General features: G+C 44.7%; 1 protein-coding gene across 10 annotated transcripts in view; it reads left to right on the top strand.

Moving 5' to 3' along the window:
- The window catches only part of CACNA1A (calcium voltage-gated channel subunit alpha1 A), a 387,084-nt gene that overhangs the window by 173,802 nt on the left and 186,359 nt on the right, over positions 1–26,923 (top strand). For all 10 annotated transcript variants that reach the window (XM_043466834.1, XM_043466833.1, XM_043466837.1 and 7 more), the window contains 2 exons: positions 7,893–7,998; positions 10,953–11,092. In XM_043466834.1, coding sequence (XP_043322769.1) covers positions 7,893–7,998; positions 10,953–11,092 — 246 coding nt within the window. The remainder of the gene's footprint in view (positions 1–7,892; positions 7,999–10,952; positions 11,093–26,923) is intronic.

Raw genomic sequence — 26,923 nt, 5'->3', positions numbered from 1 at the left:
CTCTAGTTGCAACAAGTGGGGGCTACTGTCTAGTTGCTGTGTGCAGGCTTCTCATTGCGATGGCTTCTCTTATTGTGGAGCTAGCTCTAGGCGCTCGGGCTCCGTACTTGCCAGTCACAGGCTCAGTAGTTGTGGCACCCTAGCTTAGTTGCCATGCAGCATGCAAGGTCTTCCTGGACCAGGGATCGAACCTGTGTCCCCTGCATTGACCGAAGGATTCTTAACCACTGGACTGCCAGGGAAACCCCAAAACTTTTAGTGTTGGGATTTTAATTTTCTCTTAGATTTTCCTGCTGACATAAAGAATCTTTTGTGTGTGTGTGCCTGTACTGTGTATGTTAAAAGTAGGTCTTTGCAGTTGTCTCCGAGACTTTACTTGCCATGTAATTAAATGCCTGCCTCATGCCGCTGGCCATGGTGCTGAAAACATTCTGGGCATCGCCAGAGTTGCCCTTGTTACTGCTTCATATCCATCGGTCTCAAGCTGATCCGCTGGTGGAGAGTTCGAGATGTCTGAGATTTCGAGAAAGACTCTTTGGATTGTTGGAAGTTGATATTGATTGATATGACCCATTCTGGCTGGTCTTATGAAGAAGTGGACTAGTATGCAATGGTTGACAATTACTATATAAAATTGTGTCAGTGGTTGGAACTCAGGTGAAGACTGACCCAGTTGGCCTCATCATGGTTAAGATTCCAGGTGTACCCCAACTCCAGTTTTTAAGTAAAGGCCAAAACATCCACCTTCTAGCAAGTAAGTGTAAGCTGTTGAGTGGTCTGTGGGGACCCCCACCAGCATGGCTTTGAAGTCAACCCTAGCATATATATATATGACCTTGAGCAATTTGTTTAGCCTCTCTGAGCCATAATTTTCTTATCTGGAAAGTGGGGCTTGCAACAGAACCTACCTTGTATAATTTTTGCAAGGAATTAACTGAAACAATGAGTGTATAGTGCTTAACTTGGTGTCTGCCCAACAAAGTGCTCAATAAATTGCAGCTGTAATTATGATTGTTGTATCTGTTAATGGCCTCATAATAGTTGATCATATTTCTGAATTAAACCATGGCATCTGTTTAGTGGAGCAAGAAATATGTCCCATACCCAAGGCCTTAGTACCCCCTACTCTTTTCCTAGTAATGGTGAAAAGCATGGAACTAACGTGAAAATAAGACTTGCTTGGCTTTTCCCCACAATCTCAACTGCCTGATTGACTCATTGAAGTATCTGTTTCCTCAGAACACACCCATCAGGCAGCCCCCATAGTAGAGGCAAGACTTTGATGGGTTAACAAATCTGATTTGATTTTTCACACCAACTGCAGAAGGCTGGAAATGAGATGGGAATGGGGCAAGGTACCACAGAGAGAAGGATCATTTGGACCTTCTGCAAGGTCTTGCTAAGGGGCTGGGATCATCAGCTATGCCCACTTTACAAATTGATTTTCTTTGATGCTCTGGATCCCAAGAACTGCTCCTATTCACAGACACAGCCCTTGTTCCCTGTAAAGAAATCACTGGGTCATTTCCTGTATCACACACAGCCCCTCTCTGGGCCTCTGGGGGTCCTGATCTGTCTAATTGTGGGGGAAGTTTTGTGTATCTGTACTCGCCTGCAGGGCTGTTTGCTAGCCTGACTTCCATGAGCCATTTCAGGAGCCAGCTTTTCCTCCCACCGGGGGTGCGTCTCTCCTCCTCATCTCCCTCCCTCTTCTCTTGGCCTCTTCGGCTGGCTGATTAGCCTGGATCCCGCTGACACAGGTGTTTTCTCCCTGAACCAATCGGGGAGCAGGAAGACTCAGCTCAGCTCACAGAGGCATTGCTCACTGCAGCTGTGAGTTAGAACCCAGGCTTTCTAAATAGGGAGGATCAGGCACAACTCAGGGTTGGGCTGAAAAAGCCTCATCTCCCCCTGCCTGGAAACCTTTGACTTCTACCTGGGGAAAGAATCTCCTGTGTCAAGAACTCAGTACCCAGTCTTGGTGTCTGTGCACCAGCCACATCACTGCAGATTTCAAGGAGTTGATCTGTGTCCTTAATGTGCCTATGGAGACTTGGCACATGATGAAGTGAGGGGAGAGATGTGGACCGCAGGACCCACCCACCGTTCCTTTCTTCCATAGGTGTTTACTGAGCACCTACTCTGGAACAGATGCCCTCTTAGGTGCTGAGAACAAAGCATCAAACAAAACAAAGTTTTCTGCTTGTGCAGGGCTTATAGTCTATTAGGCAAAAGAAACAGAGAAACCAGGTAAAGGAGAAAAATATAGCAGATGTTTGGGGGCAAGGGCCAAGGAAAAAATTAAGTAGGGAAATGGGGCAAAAGGCCTCACTGAGGATGAGAAAAGAGAAAAGACTTAGAAGAGAGGGAAGGAATCTTGTGGGTCTCTGGGGAAAGAGCATTCTAGGAAAGAGAATAGCAGGTGCAAAGGCCCTGGCAGTAAAAGGTGCCTAGTGTGTTTGAGAAAGATGGAGGAGGCCAGTATGGCTGTAGGTAAGTGACCCGGGGGGGAATAGAGGAGATGGGGAGAATGGAGGAGATGGGGGCAGGGAGGTGATGGGGGCAGGTCGTGCAGGACTGCTGGGAGGACTTTGACTTTTCTTCTGAGTGAGGTGGTGCTATGGGAGGGCTGTGACTATTTCCACGTGCAGTAAACCAGAATTTTCTGTGCTGGTTCTTCGTCTCATTCCAACATCACTCTTGTTCCATGAAGATCTTGGGTTGGTGTGGAGGCAGAAGACTGATCCAGGCCTCCTGAATTCTCCTCCTGTGGGGTCAGAACATGGAGGAGAAGGTTTGGACCAGAAAAGCGAGCCCCCACTTCTTTCTGGATGACTCAAAGCCACAGTAACCTGGGCTCCTCCTCCCCCCTGAAATAGATCTAGGGCAGCACTTTCCAAACTTCAGTAAGCACACAAATCCCCTGGAGATCTTGCTAAAATGTGTGTTCTGACTCAGCAGGTCGGCATGGGGCCTGACGCTCGGCTTTTCTACTGGGTGTTGGCCTCCACTGCTTGGTTCATGGACCACATGTTAAGTAGCAAGGTTGTGGACCACACCTTAAGTAACAAGGGTGTAAGGTCAGTGCTGCAGATTCCCATTTGGGGTGTGTCTTCGGGCACTGGCAGGGTGCATGGAGAGAGGGAGGTGACCCTTGATAGCCAGTCTGTCTATGCATGCGTGCCTGCTAAGTGGCTTCAGTCATGTCTGACTTTGCTACCCCATGGGCTGTAGCCCACCAGGCTTCTCTGTTTATGGCGTTCTCCCCAGGCAAGAATACTGGAATGAGTTGCCATGCCCTTCTTCAGGGGGGTCTTCTCAACCTAGGGATCGAACCCATGTCTCTTGCATTGCAGACAGATTCTTTACTCTTCAGCCACCAGGGAAGCCAGTGTACCCATATCTGACAAAGAAATAAAGTGGGCATGGGCAGCCTCTTTCTGTTGGTTTGCATGCTGACTAAGACTTCATTGTCATATTGGAGCACTCTGGGTCTGAAGCCCAGGTGACCGAGGGCAATTGAAAGCCTGATAACACAGCCCATGAAAGTGCAGCTTGCTGCTGGTCTTGTGGGACTCTTCCTGGAACCTCAGCTCGAATCAGATACAAAGGAAGTCACATCCCAGCCATTTAGGGGCAAAAGGCCAGGGGGCCCCAAGAGTGAGGCAGCAGCTTGGTGCAGAAGCAAACAGGGAGCTAGTTGGCAGAGAAGGAAAGCGAAATCATCAGATTCAAATCATGGCTTCAGAAGCCTCAGCGAGGGGAGGCCGGGGAAGGGCTTGGCATTGCTTCTTTGTGTACAAATATTGTCTCTTATTTTCTGGGCTGCAGGGTGAGGCAGAATGGAGTATTTGTGCAACACAGCCCAGCTTTGTTCTCTGTGCTTCTAATGACCGTCAGCTCAGAGGCAGGAAGCCAATCAGAGATGATCGTCAGCAGGAATGGCTTTTGTTGACTCCCCAAATTGCCCTGAGTCTTGGATTTGCTTTTCAAAGTGTGCGTGGAGCGTGGCTTGACTGCTTTCAGCTGGAGGCAAAGGCTGAAGCTGGTGACAAAGAAGACCTGCTTTTCCTTTCTTAGACTCTTACTCCCAGGTTGTCTATTTCAGACTTCATTTTCACACCTGGAAAGTGGGTATATATTCCAACTCCTCCTCCTCCAGCCTGTAAGATCCCTTGGTTTTTATGAAGCTTCCATGATGCTAAATGTAACTCTAGGGCCAAACAGGATACTAGTTAAGTTTCCAAGAGAGAAAGCTGGGAGGAGGGCAGTAGTTCATCAACGTGGCCAAGTTTAAGATATGCTGTTTGATCCTTCTGCAGATCAGTGGATTTCAGTGTTCCCAGGGGACACTGGGCAATATCTGGAGATGAATTTTGGTTGTCATAAGTTTTGATTCTCATAACTGGAGAGGAGGATGCCATTGGCACCTAGTGGGTAGAGGCCAGGGATGCTGATCAACACCCTACAATATGCAGGACAGCTCCCCTGAAACCCCACCCACAGAGAATTATTGTTGTTGTTCAGTTGCTAAGTCATGCCTGACTCCTTGTGACCCCATAGACTGCCTCATGCCAAGCTTCCCTGTCCGTCACTATCTCCCAGGGTTTGCTCAACCTCATGTCCATTGAGTTGGTGATACCATCCAACTATCTCATCCTCTGCCACCCCCTTCTCCTTTTGCCTTCAGTCTTTCCCAGCATCAAGGTCTTTTCCAGTGAGTTGGCTCTTTGCATCAGATGGCTAAAGTATTGGAGCTTCAGCGTCAGGCTTTGCAGTGAATATTCAGGACTGATTTCCTTTAGGATTGACTGATTTGATCTCCTTCCTGTCCAAGGGACTCTCAAGAGTCTTCTCCAGCACCACAATCAGCCCCTCATCATGTCACTAGTGCGGAAGTTGGGAGACCCTGCTCCAGAGTAAGCAATATCCTCAGGCTTTCTCCCTCTAGCATCCATTTCTCCCCACTTAAGCCTCCTTCTCAGAAATTGCCAGTTTTGTTGTGTTAGTTTTATTTAAAGTAATTATTGATATGTATGTTCTTATTGCCATTTTGTTAATTGTTTTGAATTTGTTTTCCTAGGTCTTTTTTCTTCTCTTCCTCTTTTGTTCTCTTCCAATATAAAATTTAAAAAATTAAAAAGGAAAGAAATTGCCTCAGGCTGTTGGCCTGAGGATGCTTCTGCGGATCTGGCTGGGGAAACAGGGATATTCAGGATCACCCGCTGATCAGCAGATCAGGTCCTAATATGAAGTGATCAGGACAGACCCCCCCCCCCAACAAGGGCAGACCCTCCAGTGGGCCTGTCTGGTGGCTGGAGCAGTGTTGCAGGTTTCAGGGAGGCGCTTGTGCCCAGAGAGAGAGGGAATGTGCATCTCAAAGTGGCCATATGATCTATACCTTCCCTCCTTCAGATCTTTAAAGGGCTGATCCTTGGAGGCTTGACTACCATGTTGTTTTTTATTGAGGTGAAATTTACATAGCAATACTAGCCATTTTTAATTCCTTGGTATTCAGTACATTCGGAATGGTATTCAGCTATCACCTTTATCTAGTTCCAAAACATTAAGTAACCACTCACCATTTCCTCCTCCCCCAGCCCCCTCAGTCCTTGGCAACCACCAGTCTGCTTTCTGACTGCGGATTTGCTTGTTATGGACATTTCATACAAATGGAATTCGTACAATACGTGGTCTTTTGTATCTGGCTTCTTTGACTTAGCATGATGTTTTTGAGGCCCCTCCACACTGTCATGTGAGTTAATGCTTCATTTTTATGGCAAAATAATATTCCATTCTATAAATATATCATATATTGTTTAATTCTTCATTCCCTGATGGACGTTTGGCTCATTGTGAATATTGCTTCTGTGCCCATGTATCTGAGTACTGGTTGTCCAGTTCTTTTGGTGTATCCCCAGGAGTGGGATTACTAGATTTTATGGTCATTCTGTGTCTTAACTTTTTGAGGAGTCATCAGACTATTTTCCTCAGTGGCCACACTGTTCTACATTCTCACTAGCAACATACAGTGGTTCCAGCTTCTCACATTCTCACCAACACTTTATTTTTTAAATAAATCAACCCAGTTCTTTTTTTTTTTTTTTTTTAAGATTTATTTATTTATAGCTGCACTGGGCCTTTATTGCTGCGTGTGGGCTTTCTCCAGTTGCAGAGAGTGGGGGCTCCTCTCTTGTTGCCAAGCACGGGCTCTAGGGACACGGGCTTTACTAGTTGCAGCTCATCAGCTCAGCAGCTATGGTGTCCAGGCTTCCTTGTCCTGCAGTGTGTGGGGATCTTCCTGGACCAGGGCTCAAACCCACGTCCCCTGCGGGTTTGAGCCCTGGCAGGCTGATTCTTTACCACTAAGCCACCAGGGAAGCCCACCAACACTTGCTGTTTTCTGTTTTTTTCATTCCTATCATCCTACTGGATGTGAAGTGGTATCTCATTGTGGTTTGATTTGCATTTTCCTAATCGTCTTTGGAGAAATGTCTTTTCAAACTCTGCCTATTATTTAATTGGGTTGTCTTCTTGTTCTCAAGTTGTAAGTGTTCTTTATCTATTCTGATACTAGACCCTTATCAGGTACGTGATTTGCAAATATTTTCTTGCATTCTGTTGGTTTTTTTTCACTTTCTTGACAATGTCCTTTGATGCACAAATGTTCTAAATTTTGCAAAGCCTGATTTGTCTATTTTTACTTTTGTTGATCATGCTTTTGATATCAAACCTGATCACTGTATTTTATTTTTAATTTAATTTTTACTTTAAATTGGAATGTAGTTGATTTACAATGTTGTGTTAGTTTCAGGTGTAAGCAAAGTGAATCAGTTATGTACACACACACACACACACATGCATGTGCATGCATATATATATTCATTCTTTTTCAGATTCTTTTCCCATATAGGTTATTACAGAATGTTGAATAGAGTTCTCTGTGCTATAGAGTAGGTCCCGTTGATTATCTATTTTATATATAGTAGTGTGTATATGTTAATCCCAAACTCCTAATTTATCCCTCCCCAGCCCCACTTTCCCTTTTGGTAACCACAAGTTTGTTTTCTGAGTCTGTGAGACTGTTTCTATCTTGTGAATAAGTTCATTTGTATCATATTTTAGAACCCACATACAAGTGATATCATATAGCATTTGTATTTATCTATCTGACTTACTTAATATGATAATCTCTAATTGCATCCATGTTAGAATGCATTATTTCATTCTTTTTTATGGCTGAGTAATAGTCCATTGTACGTATGTACCACATCTTCTTTATCCATTCTTCTGTGGATGGACATTTAAGATGGAAATTTTGATATCAGATCTGATCAGTGTATTTTAAACTGCAACCACCAACCTCCTCTCCTGCTTTTTCCCTCTGCAGTATTCACCATACAGTACTGTATGCCTCTCCTCCACAAGGGCAGAAATTTCTGTCAGTTTTACTCTCAGCTGTGACCCTGTGCCCAGGACCTGGCACACAATAGCTGCTAAATTGATATTTGTCCAATGAAGGTTGGAGGTGAGATGGAGGAAGAGCATCTACATTTGCCTTACAGAGTCATCTGCTGGGTTTTCATGGCAGTGAAACTCCTCTGTATGAAGCTGTGTTGGTAGATCCATGTCATTATACGTTTGCTCAAACTCACAGAATGTACACCACCAAGCGTGAACCATAAAGTAAGCTAAGGACTTCGGATGATAGTGACATGTCAGTGTAGGTTCATCACGGGTGACAAATGCACCACTCTGGTGGTGGACGTTCATAACAGGGCAGGCCATGCCTGTGTGGGGGCAGAGGACAGGTGGGAAATCCCTGTATCTTCCACTCAATTGTGCTTTGAATCGAAACAAAGCTGGAAAGATTTTCCTTAACTCTGTGATACTCCCTTTGAATATATGATTTTAGCCACCATCATAGCAAACTGCATCGTCCTCGCCCTGGAGCAACACCTACCTGATGATGACAAGACTCCGATGTCTGAACGACTGGTGAGTGATGTCTCTCCACCAGGCTCTCTGCTTTGGTGGCAAACTGATGTGGTTGTGGGATCTGAGCGCAGACTGGGCTCTTAGTCTTGTCCCCAAGAACCAGATCCTGGGCCCCCTGCCTGTTGTTTAGTTGCCAAGTCCTGTCCGACTCTTCTCTGACCCCACGAACTGGAACCCGCTAGATTTCTCTGTCCATGGGATTTCCCAGGCCAGAATATTGGAGTGGGTTGCCATTTCCTTCTCCAAGGGATCTTCCCAACCTAGGGCTCAAACCCAAGTCTCCTGCATTGCAGGAAGGTTCTTTACCACTGAGCCACCATGGACGCCCTGGGGAACCTAAATTTCATGAATACCAATAATCTGGGGAGAGAGAAATCTCGCTGCCCATCCTCCACTCTTGGCCCCCAGCAGACCTCTTGTCAATCTAGAGAGGGATGGAGGGGTCACATTGTCCATGAAAAGTCACATTCAGAACAAAATTTGGGGGAATTCTCTGGCAATTGGGTGGTTAGGATTTGGTGGTTTCACTATCAGGGCCCAGGTTCAATCTCTGGATGGGGAACTAAGATCCTGCAAGCCTGGTGGCACAGCCAAAAGGATTTAAATAAATAAATAAATTTTTAAAAATAAAAACAAAACCAAAATTCTTGTGAAAAATATTGGCCATACATAAATACACAGAGAACAGTACCATGAACCCCTCATGAACTCATCATCCAAAGACAACAAATATCAAGATTTTGCCTCACTTCATGTTTCCTTTCGTTTTTTATTTCCTTCGTTTGTTTTTCTTGGCCAAAGTATGTTAAGGCAAATCCCAGGCAATACATCAATTCACTGCCATATACTGAAGTCCACATTGCTCAAAATATGGGCACTTTCTGGGACTTCCCTGGTGGTCCAGTGGTTAGGACCTGGTTCTTTCAATGCCGTGACCTCGGTTCAAACCCTGGTTGAAGAACTAAGACCCCACAAGGCACACAGAGTGGCCAAAAAAGGTGCTTTCTCACATCACCCCAGTGACACGTTGACATCCAACCACCAGTGGTTCCTGGGAATCATCAAATCCCAGCCAGTAATCAAATATCCACGATTCCTTCAGAAATAGCATCTTACAGGTTGTTTTGTTTGAACCAAGATCCATACATGGTCTAGATTTGATGTTAAGGCTTTTACCCTAAGGCAGTTATCTTCCCTCCTGCCACTGACTCTGCAGAAACCAGTCCAGTTGCCCTAAGGAAGGTCCCACATTCTGACTTTTGCCTGGTTGCTTGCTTAGGGTATCATTTAGCTGGTTTCTCTTTTCCCCAGGTTTACTATACATGAATATCAGCTCTGGAGTCACAATCCAGTTGATGATCTAGTGGAACTCTGCAGAGCTGTCAGCTAGCACTAAGTTCTGTCTCGATGCCCCAAGCCATCCCCCAGCCACCTGGTTTGCCTCCTGGCATTCTGACAATCCCAAGAAGGAGACCTTGCTCCTTCCCATCACCATTTCAAAGCCAGGCTTTTACATGTTAATAGCTATGTATTGGGCTTCCAAGGTGGGGCAGTAGAAGAACCTGCCTGCCAATGCAGGAGATGCGGGTTTGATCCCTGGGTGGGGAAGATCCCCTGGAGTAGGAAATGGCAACCCACACCAGTATTCTTGCCTGGGAAATCTCATGGACGGAGGAGCCTGGTGGGCTACAGTCCATGGGGTCACAAAGAGTCAGACACAACCCAGCACACGTATGCAGTTATGTATTATAATGTGTTTCCTAAAAATAGATAACTAGTCCCGAAAAACAATGATCTAAAACTTCTTTGTTTGTTTTTGCTTAAGATCAGGCTAAGTAAAAAGAGTTTGTTGAAAGAATAGTAAGCAAATAGTAGTAGCGATGGTGAGCCGGTATAGGAAAGCTCATGGAAGCAGAATGAAAATGACTGAAGCTTGAGAAGCATTGTCATTAACAGATGAGGGAGGCAGCAGTGGAGGGGCTCTGATGGAACAAAGCTTATAGCTTAATTCCAAGCATTAATACTACAGAGTGTCAGCTGGAAGCCAGACCTGGCAAGAGGTCTGGCGGGGAGCTGGGAGCTGGAACATTAGCCATTTACCAGCCAGTGCAGAAGTATTCATTCCAGTATTTTCTCAACCTGAACTACTGTACTGGTGCATACCAGCTTAGAATCATCACAACTGTCAGATTTGGGGGCTTGGAGGTGAGGTCAGTGCACAGGGACCAACCCCAGGGTCCTGGATGATGTATGTGACAAGTAAACATTCTCAACCAACGCTTTCTTGTGAAACTTTCTACAGTGATGGAAATATCCAACATCTGCACTGTCCAATATTTTAGCCACCGGAAATGGGACTAGTGACAGCAGAACTGAGTCTTTCGTTTTATTTCACTTACATTTCTTTTTTATTATATATTTATTATTCTTGGCTGTGCTGGGTCTTCGTTGCTCTGCGTGAGCTTTCTCTAGTGGCAGTGAATGGGGGCTGCTCTTCATTGCAGTGCAGACTTTTCATTACAGAGGCTTCTCTTGTTGTAGAGCAAGGCTCTAGGTGCATAGGCGTCATAGTTGCGGCACTCAGGCTTAGTTGCCCCACGGCATAGGAGATCTTCCCCAATCAAGGATCGAAACCGTGTCCCCTGCATTGGCAGGCAGTTTCCCAACCACTGGACCACCAGGAAATCCCTTCATTTCAATTTAAATAGTCACACACGGCTGCCTAAGTAGTGTGTAAAGTTGGCCAAATGGAAAGGAGTCATCTCCATGCTTCTGTTTTTCACGCAGAAGCCTTTGGACAAGGTTAATCCAGGCAGGATTCAGTGAGGCGCAGTGAGGGCTGGAAAGTCTGGAGAGGTGAGGGGAAGTGGGTAGAGATTCTGAGTGGGTGGTTCCCTGTTCATGCCGCCCTCTGCCCAGCCAAAGACACTAATCTTACCTTCTCCCCCTTCCAGGATGACACAGAACCATACTTCATTGGAATTTTTTGTTTCGAGGCTGGAATTAAAATCATCGCCCTTGGATTTGCCTTCCATAAAGGCTCTTACTTGAGGAATGGCTGGAATGTGATGGACTTCGTGGTGGTGCTAACAGGGTGAGTGACCTGTTCTGTGTTTCTCAGAATTATCTTGAATGATGAGAACTCTGGAAACATAAGGATTGGTGTCATCCAGGCTGGGCTCAGAAATGCTGAGCCCCCGTGTTCTTCACTGTGCTTCTGCTTTCTTACCCAACCCCCCTCACCTCCTCATCTCGGCTGTAGATCACAGCAGATGCTTTCTGTTACAATTAGAATAAGAGCTTATTAGAATTGACTGCTTCCAAAGTGCTTTGCGTGCATTCTCTCATTTAATCCTCACAACAATCCAATGAATTAGGAAACATTAGTATTCCCATGTGAGTGCTGAAGAATCTGAAGCGTAGAAGGAACTTGCTTGCAGTCACCCAGCTAGTAGGTGATGGAGCTGGGATTTGAACCTGAGCTGATGTCATTCCGGAACTCAAGTTTGTGACTATTGTGTGCATGTGGTCCTTTTGCTTTGCTTGGGGGAATACCTTGCCTTTTTTTAAAATTGGTAAATGCTTTTTGAGGACTTCAGGGTGCGAGAGATTGTGGTGGGACTATGGAGAAAACCAACTGAAGTAAGGTGCAATCAGTGCCTCTGAGGAGGTTTCAGATCTGATACAATGAACCAGAGGTAAAAGGTAAAAGGTGAAGGTGTATACACTGTCCACCCTGTATAAGGTAACTCTAGCTGCTGTAACAGCAGCAACAAAATCCAAAACTAGGTAATGACTTAAACACAACAGAAGTTTTATTTCTTGCTCATTGAGAGGTCAAAGCAGTTGTTTCTCATTGGCAGGCTTCTCTCCTCTGCACAGTGATTGAGGGACGCAGGCCCTCAATATACACTGTGGTTCCCTATTGTTGACTCAGATTGGGTCTGCTTGTCTACAGGAAATCATGGAACAGACATGAACGTGGATGGTGATGCTTGGGGCAGGGAGGCGGTTGTAGAGTCCTGGCTGGAACCTGGCTCATAGCCTCTTTCACTCATACAGACTTCTGCTCGAATTCAGGCACATGCCCACACATGGCTCAGGGAAGCTGGGAAACAGCCCACTGTGCTTAGAAGGAAATGGAAATGGATTTGGTGGATAGTCAGCCAGTCTCCATTACTGACCCCAAAGCCCTTTATCCAGTCCTAGCACAGGCTTTACCATTTTGTGATGATTTCGGACTCCTTTGCTTACCTACTCCTCCCCTCCGAGCTAAGTCTATTTCTTCTCTGCCAAGAGCCCTATTCACTGGGAGACATTCCTCATAGTTCTCCTATACAAGAGCCCAGTGTTCCTCTATGGGATTATAATCCTCTATGGGACCATTTTTTTGGTGGGGCTCCAAAAATCACTGCAGATGGTGACTGCAGTCATGAAGTTAAAAGACGCTTATTCCTTGACCAACCTAGACAGCATATTAAAAAGCAGAGTTATGACCAACCTAGACAGCATATTAAAAAGCAGAGACATTACTTTGTCAACAAAGGTCCATCTAGTCAAGGCTATGGTTTTTCCAGTAGTCAAGTATGGATGTGAGAGTTGGACTATAAGGAAAGCTGAACACCGAAGAATTGATGCTTTTGAACTGTGGTGTTGGAGAAGACTCTTGAGAGTCCCTTGGACTGCAAGGAGATCCAACCAGCCCATCCTAAAGGAGATCATTCCTGGGTGTTCATTGGAAGGACTGATGCTGAAGCTGACACTCCAATACTTTGGCCACCTCATGAGAAGAGCTGACTCATTTGAAAAGACCCTGATGCTGGGAAAGATTGAGGGCAGAAGGAGAAGGGGACGACAGAGGATGAGATGATTGGATGGCATCACCAACTCAATGCACATGAGTTTGAGTAAACTCCGGGAGTTGGTGATGGACAGGGAGGCCTGGCATGCTGCGGTTCATGGGGTCGCAAAGAGTCGGACACGACTGAGCGATTGAACTGAACTGAACTGATGGGATCATTTCTGTGTGGGAATCACAGTTCTCCTTACGGTGTCACAGTTCTCTTCTGTTGTTTAGTCGCTAAGTTGTGTCCAACTCTTTGTGACCCCATGGACTGCAGCCTGCCAGGCTCCTCTGTTCATGGGATTTCCCAGGCAAGAATACTAGAGTGGGTTGCCATTTCCTTCTCCAAGTTCTCTTCCTTGGGATTCTACTTCTCCTCTAGGCCCTGTTGCTGCTCCAGGTCCTTCCTCTCTTGGCAGACGTCATGGGTCTTAGGGTCCACGCTGTGTTGGCTGGCCTGTCATAATTCAGGTTTTAAATGTATCAGTTGTTTCGAAGCAACGTTGCTTCTCACAGAAGGAGCTGTGTCGGTTGGGCTATTTTGGTAGAGGCTTTCAGATCTGAGCAGTCTGTTATGAGGGCTAGCCCTAGTGTTTTCTGATGGGGCCTCTGTTTGCTGTGCCCAAGGCCCTTTGCCTCATGACCTCAGAAGGTTCCTTGGACGTATCATGGCATGGAGCACTTTTCTCTTTGCTTCCTAGGAAACTTGTGTGTGCAACAGTTCAGTGGTTGACTTTGTTGTTGTTTAAAAATGTATTATAAAAAAAGTATGATAGAAATAATCATTTCTAAAAAGGTATAATAGAATAATTCTAAAAGAAGTGGAGAATCATATAACAAATGCCTGTGTATGCAAATATTCATTCAATGACTATTTATTAGGCAACTACTATATGCTCTGGAACACAGCAGTGGTCAAAACAGACAAAAATCCCTCCTCTTGTAGTGCTGGCATTCTAGTGGTGAAGAAAGACAAGATGCGTGAATGAATACAATATCTAGTGTGTTAGATGTTGATGAGATATTTTTAGAGAAAAAATAAAGCAGAGAAGGGATGGGATGCATTATGGGCAGGAGGGCTAGAAGTCAGGGAAGACTAACATTGGGGAGGTGGTATTTGAATGAAAACCTGGAGGAAGTGAGTGAATAAGCCATGAGGATGGCCGAAGGAGGAGAGTGCCAGGCAGAGAGAGCAGCAAGTGCAAAGGGCTGGAGGTTGAACTGTGTCTGTTGTGTTTGATGAACAGTGACGAGGCCAGCATGCCTGGAGCAGCGTGGGTGAGGGGAAAAGTGGAGGAGGTGAGGACAGGGAGGTGATGGGGGCAAACCCCCATCAAAATGAAACCTTTACAAGATTAAGAATGTGATATTCCATTTGAAGACTACTTGTTCAAGTAGATTAACCTTTACACAGGTTCAACAATATATCATTTGATTTTCTTTTATCTTTTCTCTTTTTTCTTCAATCCATAACTTTAGGAAGATATAGTAAAAAGGTCTTATCCATACTTCACTGAAGGTTCTTTTTGACTAAGAAAACAGTATATTTCAACTGTCCTTGAAAGCACAGTAAGTTGCAGTAAAATATACGACCAATAAAAGTGAACATATTGGTGACCAAAAAAAGTAAAACCTTTATGTATAGCATAGAGAACTCTAGTCAATACTCTGTAATGACCTATGTGGGAAAAGAATCTAAAAAGAGTTGCTATGTGTATATGCAAAGCTGATTCACTTTGCGCTATACCTGAAACCAACACAGCGTTGTAAATCAACAGTACTCCAATAATAACTTTTTTCTTAAAAATGCAACCTTTTTAATATGGTGTAAGTCCCTGCATTCCCTTTCCTGGCCCCATTCTTTTCTCTCCATCCAGAAGCACTTTCCTGAATTTTATGCTTATCAATTCCATTTATGTATTTACACTTTTATATAAGAATATAAGAAGTATATGATACTTATGTTACAGTTTAATTAGATAAGTATATAAGAAGTATGAGGTTAATCTGCTTGACAAGAATGCTCCCATTCATCCATTTTCACTGCTTCATGGTATTCTGTGGTATGAACACTCTACCATGTATTTATACATTTGGGTTGTTTCCAGCTTTGTGCTATTTTGAACAAAGCTGTCCCCTTGTTCTTGTGAGTGCATTTCTCCAGGGCATGTGCCCAGGAGTGGAATTGCTGAGTTGTATGCTCTATGCATTCGCAGCTTCACTAGATCCTGCCAAATTGCTCTGCCAAGTGGTTGTACCAGCTTATGCTCCCTGGGGGCTGGCTTCTGCTGCCAGAGGCTGGCTTGACCTTGATGGCAGGAAGAAGCCTTCAAAACCCCTGTTTTCTGTAACATGGTTCTTGAAACACCTAGGGAAGCTCGTATACTGTTGAGCGTATAGTGAGTCTCAATAAGGGATTAGTAAGTTGAAAGGCAGGGCTTCCTCGGCAGTTCACATAATAAGGAAACCGCCTGCAATGCAGGACAGCCAGGTTTAATCCCTGGGTCGGGAAAATCCTCTGGAGAAGGGAATGGCACCCTGCCCCAGTATTCTCGTGTAGAGAATTCCATGGACAGAGGAGCCTGGCAGGCTACCGTCCATGGGGTCGCCAAGAGTCAGACGGGACTGAGCGACTGAGACACACACACACACACACACACGTTGAAAGGCGGCCGTTTGACAGGTCAGTCTGCTGCCCGGAGGTTTGATCTACTACTCAGTTCCAACAAGGTGATCTTTTTTTGTCAGTTCCCTGATATTTGATGAGCCTCTCGAGGAGAAAGTCTTCCTCTGGGGCACATTGGTCCTAAGGATGCAAGCTCGTAGTTGGAGTTAATGGGATCCATGAGCCACCTGAAATTTCATGCCAAAATTGTGTGTGTTTGTGTGTGTATTTTCCTGGTCTGTAGTTTTCATCAGAGTCTCAGGGGGGTCCTGATTTGAATGCTACAAGGAGCCCCTGCTGTGGATTCTCTTCACTTCTTAACCCCCTCCCCTTTCCTTCTTTATCTGTCTTCTTCCTTCCTTTCTCTTGCTTTTGTCTTACTTCTCCAGTAATCAACTCTTCTTTCTTACTGTCTGGTGGTTCTGTCTCCTTCAAATCGGGCACATAGTGCAAATTTTATTACTTCAAATTCCAAGGGGCTTTTGAATCTCCTCTTGGGTTATAAGCCGGGAACAGAGAGAGATGATTTTAGTGTCCCTGCACACCTAGACTTCTGTGCAATGTCAGCGATGGGGAAATGCAATAAACTTAATTTTGTGTTCTTGGGGGAAGGGGACTCCAGTGTATTAACTTGACATTGAAACAAAGATGACTTGAATGTGCACTTTCTGATTAAAGCATCATGTTTTCATATTTCAAACCAATCTGCAGCATTAAAATACCATTCACTTTTCACGGATTACCAAGGTTTTAGCCATCTTTTGGTGTGACATTTGGTGAAAAAGATCTTACCCATGGATTTTTGTGTGCTCTGTGTGGCTCAAAGCCTCAGAGACATTTTAACTTTGTAGTTGATCAATGCTATTTATAGCATCCTTCCCTTGTATTTGAAATTTGATCATTAAATTGAAAATGTGTAAGAGGAAGATTTGAGAAGCTTGGCTATATTTCTGAGATAACAGAGTTCTTACTGTAATGTTCAAATATATGTATATATTGAAGAAATCAGATAATACACTTGTGCATGTTAAGAAAAGAGACTGCAAATGCTGCCAGGGTAGGAGCGAAGATGATTATTTTTTTAATTCATGGGCTTAGCCCTGTACCTGACATATAGTAGGTGATCAGTAAAATAGATGTTTGCCAAGCTGGAAGGTGGTAACATTTCTGATAATCAGAGTGTTCTGGAAAAATCTGTTTTTGCTGTTTAGTCACTAAGTCATGTCCAAATCTTTTGTGACCCCATGGACTGAGCCCCACCAAGCTCCTCTCTGTCCATGGGGTTTCCCAGGCAAGAATACTAGAGTAGGTTGCTATTTGCTTCTCCAAGAGATCTTCATGACCCATGGATTGAACCCATGTTTCCTGCATTGACAGATGGATTCTTTACCACTGAGCCACCTGAGAAGCCCCCTGGGACATTTACCAAGCTATTTAAGGAGATGGGGACCATTGCATTGATATAAATAGCCGAACAGTCCAGGAGTCTGTGACAGATACCCTGACATCAGCTAAGGCAGACAAGGGGCAGTTGAGTAGGTCTTTACCTGCTCTCATGTTTTGTGACTATAAGAAAACAAAGATTCCTTTCTGAAAGGTCCTATGAACCACCCCAGGCTTTGGGCAGTTTTGTGTTGAGGTCAGAAGTGAGGAAAAGACTCAAGTACTTGGAGACCAGCAGGAAAGGATGTTGACTTTGTTTTCACAGCATCATTGAATGTTAGGACTCAGTGGACTCTGGTGGGTCCAACCCCTTTACTTTACTCACAGAGAGTAAAGACACAGAGAGGAGAAGTAATCTGCCCAAAGTCACATTGAGATGGTGGGTAATCAGAAGTCTTCTAAAATCAGAAGATATGTTCATGTCAAGGAGTCTTGGCGTCCCAGTTTGGAGGTCAGTGGGGGTGGTATAGATAACTAATGCCACCCCTTGGATTCCGCCATCAGAGCTTTGCCTTCTCTTTCCCTCGTTTCCCCAAATACCCAGCCTGTGATCCCTTTCTGGAGAAATGGGGAGCCTCAGAGAGTGATTCCAATTTCCCATTTTTTTCCTTAAATAGTTGAAGAAACTGAAGACCAGAAGGGTCAAAGTAACTTGGCTAGAGTCACACACCTTTCACGTTCTCTTGCTTTTTTGACTAATTGAACAGCACATGTAGTTGTTCCTCAACCTCTCCTGCATTGCCTGCAAATGAAAACAGCATTCCAAACAACAACAATAAAGTACAACTAGCCTTCTGACTCACAAGACCAACTAATGGCTCCTATAAATGCCAGCAGCATTTTATTTTAATGTCTCTTGGCATTAATCCCCACCCCACACCCCAGCAGAGGATCAGTCAGTCACTTCTGGTACCAGAAAGATTCCCTACTGTGGCACAAATGCTTTTTATCATTCAGAGAGTTTTGTCGTGGAGAGAGCATTGATCTTTTTAGTGTTCAGAGCATTTGGTTGTCATGATATTTGCTGAACCGTGTTCCATCAAGAATCGCTTCACTTCCTAGCAGCAGGAGCTTGTTTGTCCATCTTGGAGCAACAGTGATGATAATGATGCTGGCTGCCATGATTTTTATTCTCATCATTTATTGAGCACTTACTGTGTGCCCGCACTATATTAACAATTTCATGTTTGTTGTCACTTTTCAGTTTCGCAAGACCTTTCTTTAGAGGTGAATTTGAGGCTCAGAGAGATCAAGCTACTTACAAAGGGTCCCACAGTTAGTAAACGGCAGATTAGGATCTCAGCTGCCCTGCTAGGACACATCCCTAAGTCTAGGATATCCCTGGGTCAAGTTAAGTTCAGACAAAGAGCTATATTCAGCCCAGTATCCTTATGAACATAATACTTGTTATTAAGAACAGTGGCAATATCGACACTCTAAAACTTACAAAGCAGTTATAACATGATATACTGTATATATATATCATATCATATATATATATCATATCATATATATATATGCTCAGTTAATTCTTACAACCCTCTGAGTTAAGTACCACTGTTATCCCCATTTCACAGATGAAGAAACTGAGGCTCAAAGGACATCAATAACTTGCCCAAATTCACCTACCTCAAAATAGTGCATCCAGGATTTGAACTCAGGCAGATATGGATCCAGAATCCATTTTTCTTGAGTCCACTTTCCTGAAAGTCAAGTTTTTCAGGGAAGTCAGCAGGCAGTCCTTCATTTTCTCCCTCATCTTGGGTTCCATGGTGGCAGGAAAGAAATGGGTAACGTAGGTTTCCAAAAATGGGAATTTGGCATAGTCTACATAGCTAAGACCTGGGCCTCAAAGTCAGGGGACTGACTCTCTGCCACTGATGAACGTGAGGATGTAAGTTGATCTCTCTGAACCTTGGTTTTCTCACCTGGAAATGAGAGTATCTACCTCTTAGAGCTGTGGTAGGGGACTGTTGTTTAGTCCCTAAGTTGTGTCCAGCTCTTTTGTGACCCCATGGACTGTAGCCTGCCAGGTTCCTCTGTCCATGGGATTTCCCAGGCAGAAATACTGGGAAGAGTTATCATTTCCTCCTCCAGGGGATCTTCCCAACTCAGGAATGGAACCTGCACCTCCTGCTTGGCAGGCAGATTCTTTAACCCTAAGTCACTGGGAATGGAGGAGGCAAAATAAGTGACAGAAACTGTGGCCTGCACCCCGAAGCTGTTTGAGTCCTTCGTAAATGGGAGTTGGTGAACTGAAGGGAAAGTTAAAACAGATTCCTTTGGTGGAGTGTGGTTGTTGCTGCACATGCCCCACTCTTTATTAGTTCATCTCACCTCTGGGTGTACCTGCAACTGTAGTAAGCAATTCCTATGCAGCTCACCTCTTTGCACCTCCAGCACTCTCATCTTTCTGCATCTCTGATGCAGAGTCTTCTCCAGAATCATAGGAGTTTGTTCAGCCCACATGACAGACATTGGACACCAGCCAGGAGCAGCCCTCAACCAATGAGCAAGGATGCAGATGTATAAATACCCTTGCTTTCCCATTGTTCAGTGAGAAAACTCAGAGGTTTGTTCTACAGCCTCTTAAAGAGTCTTAGCAGGATTGAATCCCAATTGCTCACAATGAAACCTATTCATTGGTACACACTTTACCAACTTTTTGCTTCACTCTCTTGTAATTCCGTGGCCTCCCAAAAGTCCTTGTCTTGGATCTCCTTTCAGAGAATCCCAAATCAACACAAGGAGTAATAGCCAGACGCCTAATGGGTTAGAGATTTCAGCACCCGGGACAGCGCCCAGCACACTGGCTTGTCTAGAAGTGTCCTTTCTCCCTCTGCCCCCGCGTGGGGTGGGGCAGGATCGAGAGAAGACCAGATGGCCAGGTGACGTTGTTCTGTACTGAGCTTCTTGGCCATTTTCCCTGTGTGGCTGGAGAAGACCTTGCCATCTATCTCTCTGCAGGTTTGGGGGCTGATAGAGGTCTTGTCCTCTTGAATTGCTGTGACAAATGCCAGCCGGCCTCTGAAGAGGCATCTGGTCACTGCTTCTATGGTTTTCAGGGCTAATGAGTGCTCTCTTCTCACCAAGGCAGGGAGGCAGCTACCCGGCGGGCAGAGGAAATCTCAATGGAAACGGGAAGCAAGTGGGTGCCTGGGGCCAAGGTAGAGGCTGCCAGCTGAAAAGACGCTGTGCTTTGATTTATGCAGGAAGGAAATACAGGACCTGCCGATGCCGTGTTGTGACGGAGGTTGTAGAAGCTGGACAGCCCCTCCTCTCTCCAAAAGCCTGGGCCTGATCCAGAGACAAAAGGCTGTCACCTGCAGTGGGGTTGTGTAGTAGAAGGGTGAAGCTGAGAACTGGGGAGGGAGGAGAAGAAATCGAGGGGGGGTCATTTAAGGAAAACAAAGAACCCATTTTCATGACTTCTCTGGTTATATTCAACCCTTTGGCGATCTCATCCAACTTTAAGAGTTTAAATACTCCTTCTAGGGATGTCACTGGTGGTCCAGTGGCTAAGACTCTGTGTTCCCAATGCCAGGGGCCCGGGTTCGATCCCTAGTCAGGGAAGTAGATCCCACATGCTGCAACTAAGATCTGGCACATCCCAATAAATACAAATTTTAAAGTATTTTAAAATAAATAAGTACATATGCCTTCTATGTTGATGTTCCCCAAACTTACATCTCCAACCTGGACCTCTCTCAAAATCCCACTTTGGAGGAGGAGTTCACAGGCATCTCACACTCAAGACATCCAAAACTAAGCTCCTGATCATCCAATGTTGTCCCTCCGTCTCTTCCCCTGACAGTGAACAGCAGCTCTGTCCTTCCCGGAGCTCTGACCAACAATCTTGACGCCTCCTGGCTTGGACACGGCAGTCATGTCTGACTCTTTGTGACTCCATGGACTGGAGCCCACCATGCTCCTCTGTCCATGGGATTTCTCAGGTAAGAATACTGGAATGGGTTGCCTTTCCCTTCTGCAGGGGATCTTCCTGACGCAAGGATTGAGCCCAAATCTGCTGCGTTGTAGGCAGATTCTTTACCATCTGAGCCACCAGGGAAGCCCCCAGGTCTGTAGGCTCCAACTTTCACACACATTCAGTGCTTATTCCACCCCTGCTTTCACCACCCTGGGCTAAGCCGTCATCATCTCTTGACTGGATTGTTAATCAATCCAGTGTCTGCCCAGGGCTCTCTGCTTCTGCCCTCCTTCCCCACAGTCTATCAACACAAGCAGCCAGAAGGATCCTTTTAACACCTACATTAGATCAAACCACTTTTCTGCTCACTTTTCTACTTTGGCTTCTCCACTGAGTGAACCATCCCACCTGTGGTTCACTCTGGAGAAGCCAAAGTCCTCAGCCTGGCCCACAAGGACCTACCTGCATCTCCTTGCAACCTCATCACTCCCTAGTCTCCTTCTCAGTCACTTGGCGTCAGCTGCACCAGGCTCCTGTCCTTACTGTTCCTTGAACCCTTCAGGCAAGTTTGAAAACTCAGGGCTTTTGCACTTCCAGTTCTTCTGCCTGCTATGCTCTTTCCCCAGATACCTGCCTATCCATCTCCTCATCTTCAAGACTTTACTCCAGGGTTCTCTGACCCCTTACTTACAATTTTAACATTCCCAATGCTTTCTGTCCTCTTTTATTTATTGATTTTTTTCCACATACTTGGCACTTTCTGACCAGTTGAATACTCTACCTATTTATTTTTTGCCCATCTTCTTCACTAGGTCAAACACCATGAGGCAGGGATTTCATTTCTTCTGCTCAAGGTTGTATTCCCCAGTACCTGGAGTAGTGCCTGGCATACAATAAGTGCTCAATAAATGTTTCTGAATGAATGAACCAATCAGTGGGACTTATGACCTACCACTGTTAAGGGAAGTTTCACTGAAAAAGAAACTGATCCAGAGGTCGAGAAGTCCCTACCTGAATGCTCATGCATGTTGGCTGGTCTAGGTGAAATGGTACCATTTTGGAGGACAGTAGGCGTGTCAACTTAATTAACCGTTGCATGTACTGGGGGCTGGAATATACCTACAGCTGGTTGTGGTCCTAGTCCAGGAGTTAAGGTATATCTTTTGTGTCATAGCTCTGAATGGACTAAAACTCTGTTGAAATCAGCTTCGTTAGCTACCTTGCATCGATAAAGTGGTATAAGTATGAACAGATTTGTGCAGAAGGGGAAGAGCCTGATCAAGGGTGTGTTCTCAGGCTTACTGTGTGTGGTTTTACCTGATCAAGGGTGTGTTCTCAGGCTTACTGTGTGTGGTTTTACCTGATCAAGGGTGTGTTCTCAGGCTTACTGTGTGTGGTTTTACCTGATCAAGGGTGTGTTCTCAGGCTTACTGTGTGTGGTTTTACCTGATCAAGGGTGTGTTCTCAGGCTTACTGTGTGTGGTTTTACACAGAACCAGGCAGCTGGAGTACATTTTCTTTTTTAAAAAATGTATTTCTTTCTTTTGGCTGGGCTGGGTCTTTTTTGCTGTGCGAGGGCTTTCTAGTGAGTGGGGGTTGCTCTTTAGTTGTGTGTGGGCTTCTCATTGTAGTGGCTTCTCTTGTTGCAGAACACTAAATGGAACGATAGGGAAAATTGACCTCACTATTCAATTGTTATATTCTTCCTTTTTCTTTTTATGTATGAGCTAATTCCATATTGATGATTGCATGCAGGCTTCAGTAGTTACAGCTCTTGGGCCCCAGAGCACAGGTTTAGTAGTTGTGACACTCAGGCTTAGTTGCTCTGCAGCCTGTGGGATCTTCCTACACCAGGGATTGAATCTGTGTCCCCTGCATTGGCAGGTGGATTCTTATCGACTGTACCACCAGGGAAGTCCTGGAGTACATTTTATAAGTGTGTAATTCCCCTGTGTATAAATCTCTTTTGGAGACAACATGACAAATGAGTATCGAATATTTTGTTCCCAAGAGTGCCTTCAGCCTTATGAAGAAGCTTTGATTTCAGAAGTCAGGTTTTTTAGGTGGTACTGAGGGGACACAGGCTGTGGGTTGTTTTGTTTTCACTGCTCCCAGGCACATTTGGAGGCCACCCACAGAATTTCAGGACATGAAACTCTGGCATCAGGGACAGAGGCAGGAAGAAAACCTGAGATTCTTAAGTCTTGCTCTGGGCATGAAAATGTGGCTGGTGCTGTTTCTTTTGCTTCATGTTGATATTCCAGAGATTATAGGATATTAATAAGATTTAACAGACAGAAGGGATCAGACTGGGAGGTCTTCATAAACTAATCTGGGGAGTTTATACTGGTAGGAAGTAGCCTGGATGTTCCAGAAGAAACTGGAAAGTGTGTAGCAGAATCACATCTTTTGCAAATTTGACTTTCACAAAATCATCAATATGTAATTAGCACATATATAAAAAGAAAAAGGAAGAATATAGTAATTGAATAGTGAGATCATTTCTCCCAATCATTCCATTTAGTGAACTTTTCCCAAAGAGTCAGCTGAAACCATTCATAGATCTTAGTACATCAGTTTGGAATGCTTTTTTTCTGCAAGTAACAGTAGAGACAGCTTTCACATTAGAGGCTTGTGTCCCCTGACTTAGAAATCCACAGGTCAGTGGACCAGGATTAGTGAGTAGCTCAGCGATGTCCTTCTACCTTCCTCAGTGCCTTGTGTTTTCACTTCAGGCTTTCTTGCCTCAAGGTTGCAAAATGGCTGTCATGGCTCCTTCTCTCACAGCTTCTTCCAAAATCAGAAATATAATGGCAGAAAGAGAAAACTTCCATTGAAGGCTTTTCTCTTTTTAATCCAGGAAATCTTCCCCAGAAGTTCCCAGCAGGCTTCCCCCTACATCCTATTGGTCATAACTGGGTCACACGACCATTTCTAGCTTCAGGAAAGACCAGAAACATGAATCTCTAGCACTTTTGCTATTTTATGGGAGACTAGCTCTGCCTGTAGATAAGATGGAAGAGGGAAATGGATGTGACAATTAGCAGTGTCGGATATGGCATGCCATTCTAATTCTTTTGTATCACACATTATACACACTTATTACTGCTCAGGTTTAACCACACAAAACCATGTGTACTATACTTTATGGATGATTTAAGAGTTTTTCAAATGTATTTTTGGAGTATATACAATTTTTCTCTTGCACACTGACTTCAGAACCATAACTCTCCCATGTAAGACAAAACATCAGTTTGGAGATGTGGGTTCAAACCCAGATTCTGCCACTAAGATACGTGACTCTGGGAAATGACTTATTCGACTTAGTCCTTATTTTACTTACTTGTTAACACCTCATTGGGCTGAAGTGAAGATTTGTTGTTGTTGTTGTTCAGTTGTTTAGTCGTGTCCAGCTCTTTGCAACCTCATGTACAGATAGCACGCCAGGCTCCCCTGTCCTCCACTGTCTCCTGGAGTTTGCTTAGATTCATGTCCATTACTTGGTAAAGATCAGATGGGATAATTCTTAGTACATAATAGAGTCTCAATAAAATACAATCAAGAGGAAGAGGGAGAAGGGGGAGGAGGGAGAGAAGGGGGAAAGGGCAGAAGAGGAGGAGGTTCCTGATTGTGATGGACTAAGTCCCTTGAGATGATTCTAAGTCTGGGATGATTTGGGACGCACTTAGAATAGTGGCAATGGGAAGGAAAAATGGACTTAAGGTCTGTTTCACCAGGAAAAAGAACATTCCAGAACATGACTATCAACTATTTTTTAAATTTTTTCAGTTGAAATATAGCTGATTTACAGTGTTGTGACTGTTGGATTTTTATTTACCTGTTTATGGTTATCCTAGGTCTTTGTTCCCTCACTTGGGCTTTCCTCTAGTTGCAGTGAGCGGGGGCGACTCTAGTTGCAGTGTGTGGGCTTCTCATTGTGGTGGCGTCTCGTTGTGGAGCTTGGGCTCTAGGACACGTGGGCTCAGTAGTTGTGGCTCGAGGACTCTGGAGCACAGGCTCAGTAGTTGTGGCAGGCTGACTTAGTTGCTCCGTGGCATGTGGGATCTTCCCGGACCAGGGATGGAACCCGTGTCCCCTGAATTGGCAAGCAGATTCTCTACGGCTGGACTACCAGGCAAGTCTCAGCTGACTATTGACTGGTATGATGGTGCTCCCATTGCAGGAGTGCAAGATGCTTCTAGTGAGAAGAACTCATTTCAGTCATGTTGAGGTCCCTGCAAGACATCAAAGCGGAAATATTGCTTTGCAGACAGATGGGGATATGTTTAAAGCTTGACTGCCTGTCCAGATTTGAGAGTCATCCACAGAAAAGGTTGGTTAAAGCTGAAAGTGACTGAGCCCTTTAGGCCTGATGGTGTCACAGACAGGAACACAGGGTCAGAGAGGCACCCCCAGCTAGGGAGCAGAGGGAGAAAGGGGAGCAGAGAAGGAAACAGATGTGGCAGACAGGTAGTTAGGAAGACAGACCAGCTGTGTTGATTGCAGCAGAAGAGACAAGAAAATCCCTAGGGCTTTGGGGCTTTCTACAGACATACCTTGGAGCTATCATGGGTTCAGTTCCAGGCTACCACAATAAAGTAAATAGCGCAATAAAGTAAGTCACCTGAATTTTTTGGTTTCCCAGGACATGCGAAAATTATGTTCGCACTATACTGGTAGTCTATTAAGAGTGCAGTAGCATTCTTTTTTTCATGTTGTTGAATGTATCAGAGCTTTTTAAATTTTTTAAATTTTTATTGAATATAATTGCTTTGCAATGTTGTGTTAGTTTCTGCCGTCCAACAAAGTGAATCAGCTGTGAGTGTTCACATATCCCCTCCTCCTTGAGCCTGCCTCCCACTGTCCCCATCCCACCCCTCTAGGTCATCACAGAGCACCGAGCTGAGTTCCCAACCTCCCACCAGGCATCTATTTTACACATCGTAGTAAATATAAGTCAGTGCATTAGCATTCTATCTTAAAAATGTACACACCTTAATGTTAAAATATTTTATTGCTCAAAAATGCTGACCGTCCAAGTAGTAACATCAAAGAGCCCTGATCACAGATCCCCGTACCAAATATAAATAATAATATTGTATGTGTTATTATTAATAATGAAAAGTTTGAAATACTGTAAGAATTATCAAAATGTGACACAGAGGCACAACGTAAGCAAATGCTTTTGGAAGAAATGGCAATAGATTTGCTCAATGCAGGGTTCCTACAAGCCTTCAATTTGTAAAAAATGCAATGTCTCCAAAGCACAATAAAATGAAGTATGTCTGAAAATGGGCTTCCTCTATAGCTCAGCAGTAAAGAATCTGCCTGCCAATGCAGGAGACACGGGTTCAATCCTTGGGTCAGGAAGATCCCCTGGAGAAGGAATTGACAACCCACTCCAGCATTCTTGCCTAGGAAATCCCATGGACTGGAGTGCCTGGTGGGCTTCATTCCGTAGGGTCGCAAAGAGTCAGACATGCCTGAGGGACCGAGCATACACATATATACCTAGATATGAGAGAAAAAGAGGGTTGTTCATAGGGAATTTGGGGGTGCATGAAATTTTGGCAGCAGATGTCTGATTGAAAAGAAAAGACAGCAATAAGTCTAACTCTTTCAGGAAGCTTGTCAAAGACTGGAAGAAGGAAAACATTTGGTCATTTCTACCGTCTCTGCTAAAGATATGATGGGTTAGGTGGTCTCATTGGAGAATAGAATAGCTCAATTTCCTGGGCCTTTTTCCTCTCCTTAAAATTTTGTATCAGAAGGGTAAGATCATGGGCATGTTTAGAAAGATGAAGAAAGTGATCATCACATATGTGTTGTGTGCTGTGTAAGTCACTTCAGTCGTATCCGACTCTGCGACCCCATGGACTGTAGCCCATCAGGCTCCTCTGTCCATGGAATTCTCCAGGCAAGAATACTGGAGTGGGTTGCCGTTTCCTCCTTTAGGGGATCTTCCCAACCCAGGGACTGAATCCCTGTCTCTTTAAGTCTCCGGCATTGACACGTGGGTTCTTTACCACTAGCACCACCTGGGAAG

Source organism: Cervus canadensis, chromosome 4 (assembly GCF_019320065.1).
Source record: "Cervus canadensis isolate Bull #8, Minnesota chromosome 4, ASM1932006v1, whole genome shotgun sequence".
NCBI classification, from domain to species: domain Eukaryota; kingdom Metazoa; phylum Chordata; class Mammalia; order Artiodactyla; family Cervidae; genus Cervus; species Cervus canadensis.
Note: the sequence above shows the minus strand (reverse complement) of the source record. Positions and strands in the feature narration are given on the sequence as shown.